Raw genomic sequence first — 10,866 nt, 5'->3', positions numbered from 1 at the left:
TTTTCTTTCCCTTTTTTTTTTTTCTTTCCCTTTCTATACACCCCATCTGTCTGTTCAGCATGCCTTCCTTTCTGTCTCACATCCTTCTGTCTTCACCTCTCAGTCAATATGTCTCCGCATCCGTCTCTTGCAGTCGCTTTGCAGCCATGCCTTCTAAAAAAAAAAGACAATCCTTGTCTGCTTTGATGCACATCCACTGTCATTCTTTTTTCCGATCGAGCTTCCTTGTCATCTATTTCAACCACAGCTTATTTGGTTCTTGCTCTCCCTGTCAGGGACCCAGAGGTGTCTGATGAATGGAAATCTGAAATTTAAGAGCTGAGGGAAGCAAAGACGGATGACCTGTCTGTCCAGCAATGTACAGCCCCCGTTAGAAAGGGGAATAGGGATGACATCCACCATTGAGTTGCTATTGACCGGTCAACACTCTCTTTATAGGGTTAAAAATGACTACATAGTCATTTCTGGGCATCTATTGCTTTTCCAACATTACAAAATGAGAGTTCACAAGTTGCTGGCGTAGTTTGTTTATTTGCGCACCATTTGTCTCACTCTCCCCATGGAGTTGCTGGATGTCTGTGAACCCTCCAAGCCGTTTCCCTGATCCAAATAGATGTTTTTATGTATTACAAACGAAGCCGATGCTCAAAAATAAAGCGTCCTCCTTTTAGCATACTTCCTGTAAACGGCTTCCCCTCCGCCTTACCTGAATTGAACTTCATCCTTTCAGGGGTAATTTAATAGCTGTCTGCATCCGGTGCTCCGCCTTTAATTATTGGGAGTGCATCAGACTGTTTGATTCGCCCCTCCGGCATTGATGGCTTGGACTGGCCTACTTTGCTTCGTTGCATCTCCCTGTAGCCATATTTAGTTAAAATACAAAAAAAAAAGTTGAGACTTCCGTCCCGCTCTCTACCACACACTTTAGATTGGTGAATTACATAGCTGCCTAATTTAATTCACTTCCTGATTAAAGGCAGATAAAAACAACCACACTCAGTCTGAAACGATAAAGCAGGCATTATTGGGTTTTTGGTAATGGCTGACAGACTGCGCTCGGCAGACATTTCAGCACTGAAGAAGAGCATTATTGTAATTTTTAGACACTGACAGTATAAAACGGCTTCGTCTGCAGGGAACTGAGATGTTTTCTCTTCTTTTAGATGCGCACTAACTTGCATGGTTTACTCAAACTTTTGAGATGCGATGTAGACTGATGACTCACTCTTATAAAAACCCGACAGACAGAGTGAGAGGGTGGAGAGAGAGGAAAGAAAGAAAGAAAGACCGAAGAGGTGGCGAGGCAGCGCAGGGTTTGTGGTGTTGCAGAGCCCCAGCGGAGTGGAGGCGGATATGGGGCCTAAAGGCCTGCGCTGGTACCGCTGCTGCAGGACAGTGGAGGAAACAGATGTGGCCATGATTTACATCTGCTGCCTACCAGTGACTGCTCATACGCTTTAATCTCACAGCAATGCCTCGTTCTTATTTCCTTCCTCTCTCCCTTTCATTGGCATCTTCCGCTCACCCGGTTGTCCCCACCTACTTTTGCAATCCCCCGTGTCTCGGCAGCCCCCCTCCATCACCACCGCAACCGCTCCCCACCCTTCATCATCCTCTCCAGCTCGATCCACACGTTCAGCCTGAGCTCAGATGCTTTAATCTTCTCAGTGTCTTACCATCCTCCTCACACTCACACTGGGATGCGGAGTGTGAACTACTTAGTGCACCCTCTTCTTCATTTACACAGCCGCACACTTCCGCCACCGCTGAGATTTTAAGCAGATGCTGACCTCTCTTTTTATTTAACCGTGTGTCTGGTGACTGCTGCGGGGTGAAAATGCATTAATGTGGAGCATCACTACTCAAATGAGCTTCGAAATCTATTTTGACTCGCTACAGTTTACTAATGAACTTTCTATAGGCAGTGCTTTTTATAGTAAATGTGGATCATAGCAAGAGGTCCTCCAGGCCATTGTGTCATCCTGCCAGAACATTATTCTGCATTGCAGTCAGATGTTTGTAGCTTCATTCGTCATGGAGACTGCTGTCATGGTGAAGGCGAACATAAATACTTATTTGTAGGAAGTGAGGTCACTCAACTCCTTCCTTGACATGTTGTTGCTGATGTTTTTTAAGTGAGACTTTCTATGTTGGATTTCCAGCATTTTTTTTTAATGTGCAATTTGTGCCAAGGCATATTGATGAAAAAAAGGTCATGGCAGTATAATTGCATTATGAGTGTTTTATTTATTAATTTATTGCTTCTATTTGAAGGCAATTCTCTATGTTAAAGCTTCAAATTGTGCAGGGCAGTGTTTCAGATTTATTTTGAAAATATTCAGTAAAAGAACTAGCCCATAAGAGTCAATCATTTTGTAAATCAGTCTACACTGGTTATGCTGTGTGTTTTCGATTCACAAAAAAAACAAAAACAAAACAACAACAACAAAAAAAGTATTGTGATCATTCAAATAAAGAGAATAAATATTTAAGTTGTGCTCACGTGGACTGGCCCATAGTAGCCCTTTTCTTTTTCACATATATTAAACTGTCAACCATGTTGTGACAACCTTTGGACCTGTTTTGTTGCACATTCACCAAATCTACACCCAGAACGAAAATGCTGGTTTTGTATGCCATGCCTTGTTCCACCAGCCTGCTGCTGTTTGATTTTGAGGCATGCAAATGGCTCTTTGGGCTGAGCTCATCCTCTAAATGCATTGTAGGAGAGCATTTAAAATGATTTGTTAAATGCACCTCAGGGACTGCGTGATAAATTGTTCTTAGGCGAAAGTCAGTGCAACTGTCAGGCCTCCACATAAAAGGTCTGTTGTCAGATTGGTTTAGCAGTATGACCTTGGCAAACGGGGTAGTAGTTATCTTGTTGGATTTTTCATGGAATGTTATACCACCCACTTGTGTAGTAGGATATTGTTGGAAACAGCCCTATTTTTCATTCTGGTTTTTCTCAGCTTAAAAAGGTGTCATGAGAATCTCAGCCATGTTAGGCGATAAAGGGTGGAGTGATTTGCATTGCTGTGTGGTTTTGGCACCGTATCACCGGACTACACTGATTGCTCGACTTACAGCTGCTGAAAATTGCAATTTGACAGCTATATACTTCACCCTGGGTAGTGTTATTCAGTGCTTGAATTGAAGTATGCTTGCCTACAAAAGTGTGAAAGAGACCTTGTAATATCCTCAATTCACCTAATCTTGTGTAGAGAAACAAAAGCGTTCAAAGGTGTGAAAATGTTTGCCTTGGTTGCTGTTTTGTGTAAAGAGTGTTTAATTCACAGTCACATACTGTTCACTTGAAATGCGCTTTTTTTGTCTTGTTTTTACTTGCATTGTTAGCTTTTTTTTTTTTTTTTTTTGGAAAATAGCTTTGCATACACTAAGCATCATTTAACAGCGTTTTTTACCCTGGGTCATACAGTGCAACAACTAATTGTAGTGCTGCCATATTAATCACAGTGTTGCGAGTAGCTTCTGAATTAGTGGTGTTTGCTAAGGCAAGCATCACTACTACTATTGCTCATACCTGGGTTTAGGAATTTGAACAAACTCCTAAAACAGTTTCTTAATCTGTGTTGTGTAACTCAGCCAATGTGTTTGTGCTGTAGACATGAATGATGCCTTAATTCCTGCAGCTTGTTGAGGCGAGGTGTGCTATTGCTTTTCTAGTTGAGTCAGAAAGACTTCTCCATACCTTTACCACTCAACCAATTTAAGAACTGAAACTTGTGTAAATTGTGTACATTTCTTCATTTTTAATTGAACAAGATTTTGTGCAATATGCAGACATTATTGAAGCAGGTGATTGGTTGATGGGTGTTGGGTTGATGGTCTAGGGCTGGTAAACATTGGGATGGGTTTTCCAAGGTGTGAGTGGAGAAAAGGAATGGGAAGAAAGCTAGTTTAGCAGGATTAGAAACCGACTGTGGGAGTTTACTGTATGTCTGACTAAACAGATCAGAGTCTTCTGAGAATGTGTCCGAGTCTCATACTTTGCTAGGTGGAGTTTTTCAGTCTTAGGAACCCTGTCCGTAAGAAGATGCTCTTCCTCCTGTAGTGCATTTATCTGTCTTGGTACTATCAAATAATGAGAGTTTTGAGAACTCAAAGGGGATGGCTCACCTAAAAATAAAAATTGTAATTTATTAAAACTTTTGCTGTTTCAAGAGTTTTTCAAATTCTTCTTTGTGGCAGAACGCATTAAAACATTAAAAACACATAAAAAAATTTAAGCAGCACAACTGTTTACAACATTGTTAATAAGAAATATTTCTTGAGCATCACGTCATGGAATATTAGTGATTTATATCTGGGTTGGAAGAAAACCCAAGCAACTACATAAGTTTTTTTTTTTTTTTTAAACACACTTCCATTCCTGTTATCAGAGATGAACTTGGGTGGGTCCTCTTCGGCATGGCATGTGACATTGCTTTATATTGATTTAGTTATTTTTTTTTCTTCTCCACAGAAGCACTCAAACATTTTATGTGGTCTGCCAATCTGAAGGCTCGGTAATGGCCTCTCTCAATGCCTTGGGCAATGGATGGCATTTGTTTGGAAACACCGTAGCGCTTGTTCATGTGGCATTTACACATTTCGACATTTACAGACATCCGTTACATTAGTACTAATTTTAGAACTAAACTCAATAAGCTGTATTCTGACCTGACTAATGTGGTTTGCTCAAACACACACTTATACCTAGAACAATGAATACGTTTTTAAAATCAGACTTCACTTTAGGTACTTTAAACTATGATGAGACTGGGTGCCAGGATTAAAATATTACTAAAGAGAGGTGAGAATAATTGACCTCAACAGTTTAAACCGTTAATCAGAATTGGGTCACTTTGATCAGAATAAAACTGCCATGGGCTGATATCTCCTCCGTTAGAGGTCAATGCAGTGTACAATGAGGCTGAAGCTTGACCGACGCTGAAGGAGGAGTGGACTGTAATCCAATCTGGGTTAAAATCCACCTCGGGGCTTTCCAGTATCCAGTGCTTCGCTTTTTATGGCTACCATCACTGACTGTATGAGAGTGATAGTGGGAAATTGGCCATAGCGCTGGTAAATGTATCCCAGTCCAACATTTCATCTCGGATCACTACAAGCACACATCAAAGAGTGACCTCTATTTTTCATATTCCGTGTGCATAAGAAATCCCGACGGAGTTGGAAGCTCCCCTATCTCACATTAACGCAGACCCCCTTATCGCTGAGTTTTTTTTTCTTCCCCAGTTTATTTTGAACCCAGTGCCCTCTCTTTTTCTCTTTCTACCTCTCTGTGTTTTCCTCCTACCCCCTTCTGTGGGCTTGGAGACTGGCAGCAGTAAACAGTAAACACTTTAATTTGCTCCCAAACTATGGATTCCTCCGGGGTTAATTATTTATGTATGACTGCGATGGACAGAATCTGAGTCTGAGTTGGAGATTCCCACTAGATGTGCAAACTAGGCACCTTTTATGGGTTGCATCTGTATATTGTGATTGTTCAAGTGCATGAGGAAGTTTGTAGAACTGCTGTGTGGAGAAAAGAAAGAAAGAAAGAAGTAGCTCTTTATTTCGTAACATTTTATCACTTCATTCACAAGCAGAAGGGGTTCTAGTCATTTAGATGGTGTCAACATTTCCTGTCTGTTCTGTCAAAAAATTTTCAAGTTTAGAAATTAGGCCATTTTTCCATTGATTTGCAAAATAATTTAAAGCCTGTCTGTTTCTCTCTCCATTTCAGTTTTTCTGTGGTGCGTCTTGAGTCTACAGTGCATCCCTTTAATGCCTTGCTGCTGCGGTAACATGTCCGACCTGGATCATTCCCTCCAGAAACACTTCCTTTGATGCTCGTTCGCTCTCAAGACAGTTCTGCTCAACGTCCCGGCAAACACACAGAAAGACCTGTTGAACTTGGGAAAACTGTAACACCTACCTGAAGCATTCCTGTATCACCCAGTCTTACGTTTACAAGTGGATCATCGGAAGTCTCACGTCCTGAGGCGTGACTGAAACTTGAGGAGTCAAAATGGCTAACAACACGGCAGACCATCCGCCGGGGAACTCGGTCGCCGAGGTCGACTACGAAGGGGACTTTGGCTGCACGATGATGCAGCTCCGTGAGCTGATGGAGCTCCGCAGTGGCGAGGCGGTCAACAAGATTGCAGAATCCTATGGAGACGTGCAAGGGATCTGCCGCAGGCTCAAGACCTCAACTATCGAGGGTAAGAAGCAGTGAAGATCTACACCTACACATGCACGACCGCTTGATGCAGTTGTGCCATATGCAGAAAGCTTTTTTTTTTTGGAAAATAGCTTTGCATACACTAAGCATCATTTAACAGCGTTTTTTACCCTGGGTCATACAGTGCAACAACTAATTGTAGTGCTGCCATATTAATCACAGTGTTGCGAGTAGCTTCTGAATTAGTGGTGTTTGCTAAGGCAAGCATCACTACTACTATTGCTCATACCTGGGTTTAGGAATTTGAACAAACTCCTAAAACAGTTTCTTAATCTGTGTTGTGTAACTCAGCCAATGTGTTTGTGCTGTAGACATGAATGATGCCTTAATTCCTGCAGCTTGTTGAGGCGAGGTGTGCTATTGCTTTTCTAGTTGAGTCAGAAAGACTTCTCCATACCTTTACCACTCAACCAATTTAAGAACTGAAACTTGTGTAAATTGTGTACATTTCTTCATTTTTAATTGAACAAGATTTTGTGCAATATGCAGACATTATTGAAGCAGGTGATTGGTTGATGGGTGTTGGGTTGATGGTCTAGGGCTGGTAAACATTGGGATGGGTTTTCCAAGGTGTGAGTGGAGAAAAGGAATGGGAAGAAAGCTAGTTTAGCAGGATTAGAAACCGACTGTGGGAGTTTACTGTATGTCTGACTAAACAGATCAGAGTCTTCTGAGAATGTGTCCGAGTCTCATACTTTGCTAGGTGGAGTTTTTCAGTCTTAGGAACCCTGTCCGTAAGAAGATGCTCTTCCTCCTGTAGTGCATTTATCTGTCTTGGTACTATCAAATAATGAGAGTTTTGAGAACTCAAAGGGGATGGCTCACCTAAAAATAAAAATTGTAATTTATTAAAACTTTTGCTGTTTCAAGAGTTTTTCAAATTCTTCTTTGTGGCAGAACGCATTAAAACATTAAAAACACATAAAAAAATTTAAGCAGCACAACTGTTTACAACATTGTTAATAAGAAATATTTCTTGAGCATCACGTCATGGAATATTAGTGATTTATATCTGGGTTGGAAGAAAACCCAAGCAACTACATAAGTTTTTTTTTTTTTTTTAAACACACTTCCATTCCTGTTATCAGAGATGAACTTGGGTGGGTCCTCTTCGGCATGGCATGTGACATTGCTTTATATTGATTTAGTTATTTTTTTTTCTTCTCCACAGAAGCACTCAAACATTTTATGTGGTCTGCCAATCTGAAGGCTCGGTAATGGCCTCTCTCAATGCCTTGGGCAATGGATGGCATTTGTTTGGAAACACCGTAGCGCTTGTTCATGTGGCATTTACACATTTCGACATTTACAGACATCCGTTACATTAGTACTAATTTTAGAACTAAACTCAATAAGCTGTATTCTGACCTGACTAATGTGGTTTGCTCAAACACACACTTATACCTAGAACAATGAATACGTTTTTAAAATCAGACTTCAGAATTTGAACAAACTCCTAAAACAGTTTCTTAATCTGTGTTGTGTAACTCAGCCAATGTGTTTGTGCTGTAGACATGAATGATGCCTTAATTCCTGCAGCTTGTTGAGGCGAGGTGTGCTATTGCTTTTCTAGTTGAGTCAGAAAGACTTCTCCATACCTTTACCACTCAACCAATTTAAGAACTGAAACTTGTGTAAATTGTGTACATTTCTTCATTTTTAATTGAACAAGATTTTGTGCAATATGCAGACATTATTGAAGCAGGTGATTGGTTGATGGGTGATGGGTGACTTCACTTTAGGTACTTTAAACTATGATGAGACTGGGTGCCAGGATTAAAATATTACTAAAGAGAGGTGAGAATAATTGACCTCAACAGTTTAAACCGTTAATCAGAATTGGGTCACTTTGATCAGAATAAAACTGCCATGGGCTGATATCTCCTCCGTTAGAGGTCAATGCAGTGTACAATGAGGCTGAAGCTTGACCGACGCTGAAGGAGGAGTGGACTGTAATCCAATCTGGGTTAAAATCCACCTCGGGGCTTTCCAGTATCCAGTGCTTCGCTTTTTATGGCTACCATCACTGACTGTATGAGAGTGATAGTGGGAAATTGGCCATAGCGCTGGTAAATGTATCCCAGTCCAACATTTCATCTCGGATCACTACAAGCACACATCAAAGAGTGACCTCTATTTTTCATATTCCGTGTGCATAAGAAATCCCGACGGAGTTGGAAGCTCCCCTATCTCACATTAACGCAGACCCCCTTATCTCTGAGTTTTTTTTTCTTCCCCAGTTTATTTTGAACCCAGTGCCCTCTCTTTTTCTCTTTCTACCTCTCTGTGTTTTCCTCCTACCCCCTTCTGTGGGCTTGGAGACTGGCAGCAGTAAACAGTAAACACTTTAATTTGCTCCCAAACTATGGATTCCTCCGGGGTTAATTATTTATGTATGACTGCGATGGACAGAATCTGAGTCTGAGTTGGAGATTCCCACTAGATGTGCAAACTAGGCACCTTTTATGGGTTGCATCTGTATATTGTGATTGTTCAAGTGCATGAGGAAGTTTGTAGAACTGCTGTGTGGAGAAAAGAAAGAAAGAAAGAAGTAGCTCTTTATTTCGTAACATTTTATCACTTCATTCACAAGCAGAAGGGGTTCTAGTCATTTAGATGGTGTCAACATTTCCTGTCTGTTCTGTCAAAAAATTTTCAAGTTTAGAAATTAGGCCATTTTTCCATTGATTTGCAAAATAATTTAAAGCCTGTCTGTTTCTCTCTCCATTTCAGTTTTTCTGTGGTGCGTCTTGAGTCTACAGTGCATCCCTTTAATGCCTTGCTGCTGCGGTAACATGTCCGACCTGGATCATTCCCTCCAGAAACACTTCCTTTGATGCTCGTTCGCTCTCAAGACAGTTCTGCTCAACGTCCCGGCAAACACACAGAAAGACCTGTTGAACTTGGGAAAACTGTAACACCTACCTGAAGCATTCCTGTATCACCCAGTCTTACGTTTACAAGTGGATCATCGGAAGTCTCACGTCCTGAGGCGTGACTGAAACTTGAGGAGTCAAAATGGCTAACAACACGGCAGACCATCCGCCGGGGAACTCGGTCGCCGAGGTCGACTACGAAGGGGACTTTGGCTGCACGATGATGCAGCTCCGTGAGCTGATGGAGCTCCGCAGTGGCGAGGCGGTCAACAAGATTGCAGAATCCTATGGAGACGTGCAAGGGATCTGCCGCAGGCTCAAGACCTCAACTATCGAGGGTAAGAAGCAGTGAAGATCTACACCTACACATGCACGACCGCTTGATGCAGTTGTGCCATATGCAGAAAGCACTGGTACATGTTGCAAAATCACTTTTAATTGATGTATATTAGAAACTATTATTTACCAGAAAACTAAATCTGTTGCATATTTCAGGTTTAATATATGCTGAATCCTTTTCAGCAATGAAAGCTTTAAATATTTGGCTGAAAGGATCCCAACAGCATGACTCCACACCACCATACTTCACTGTAGGCATGGTGTTATGATTATGGGAAGTTTACATGTGCTTTGGAAATGCTCTATGATCTTGTCATCTGACCACAAGCTCTTTTCTTACGTCACAGCTTGGTCACGTGGGCATTTGCGGCAAACTCCGGACATGCTTTGCAAAGTTCCTTTAGAGCAAAGTTCCCTCAGATACGTTCCAGCGTTATGCAGAGCTTTTGAGATGGGTCGATTTATTTTGTTCTCGTCTACTGAGCTCTTTGATTGTTCGCTGCTTTGTGGTTTCATATCCAGTCTGCTTTTCAAGAGGAGAGTCTTGTGGGACAAGTTTTTCTACTGCTGGATAATTCAGCCAACAGTGTCCCCTTTTCCTAATTTAAGCATTTTTGTTGCATTGTCCCAGACATTTTTGGAATGTTCTTCACGTCTTGGGTTTTACAGCTGACCTTCAAATTCACTACATAAAAATTAATTTCTTATGGGAATATTTTGGGTTGAATACAAGTTAACAAGTTTATTTATGGATTTGTTTTTTATTTCTTAAAATATTTACTTTACACATTTATAATTTATTAGCTTTTTTTTTTACTCATTTACTTATTTACTTGTTTGTTGACTGTATGGTTAATCAGAATTATTTTCTGTGGTAATCAACAGCATTAATCTCAGTTGTCTTATATAGTTTTGTAAATTGTATATATTTTATTCTGTACCCTGTGTTTACTATGAGAACAGCCTTTTTGCCAACATGGAGCTGAAAGTCAACCAACAAACAAACAAAACCCAGAATATTCTTTAACAAAAAATATTTTTTAGTCCCTACAGCATGGTACTTTTTAGGCCTTTCTGACACATTAATTCATACAGATAGTCAAGAAAGAGGGAATGGGATTGGAAAATGTTGCAAGCTGGATTCAAACTTGTCTCACCTGTATAAGCCTACAGCTTAATGTATGCTAACCACTAGACCATGGCTGCAAATCTAGCTCTGCAACCCTCTACGGACACCTTGGCAATTGAATTGCCATTGGCTAGTAAATTTTTTAGTTTACTCGCCAGACTGCTATATATATATATATATGTAGGCATGAAGTGGCGGTGCCATTTTTCAAACATTTATTATATATATATATATATATATACAGTGGGTACGGAAAGTATTCAGACCCC

The 10,866-nt window shown here is 40.8% G+C and overlaps 1 protein-coding gene across 6 annotated transcripts in view; it reads left to right on the top strand.

Moving 5' to 3' along the window:
* LOC107727759 (plasma membrane calcium-transporting ATPase 2-like) overlaps nt 1–10,866 on the top strand; it is a 114,087-nt gene that overhangs the window by 39,497 nt on the left and 63,724 nt on the right. For 2 of the 6 annotated variants that reach the window (XM_016537735.1, XM_016537737.1), the window contains exon 2: nt 5,753–6,233. In XM_016537735.1, the coding sequence (XP_016393221.1) occupies nt 6,038–6,233 (196 nt within the window). In that variant the 5' untranslated portion in view covers nt 5,753–6,037. Of the gene's footprint in view, nt 1–5,752; nt 6,234–8,962; nt 9,468–10,866 lie in introns of those variants that run through there. The other 4 variants (XM_016537736.1, XM_016537739.1, XR_001638393.1 and 1 more) reach the window with 2 other exon arrangements.

Source organism: Sinocyclocheilus rhinocerous, unplaced genomic scaffold (genome assembly GCF_001515625.1).
Source record: "Sinocyclocheilus rhinocerous isolate Xijiao unplaced genomic scaffold, SAMN03320098_v1.1 scaffold576, whole genome shotgun sequence".
Lineage (NCBI taxonomy): Eukaryota > Metazoa > Chordata > Actinopteri > Cypriniformes > Cyprinidae > Sinocyclocheilus > Sinocyclocheilus rhinocerous.
Note: the sequence above shows the minus strand (reverse complement) of the source record. Positions and strands in the feature narration are given on the sequence as shown.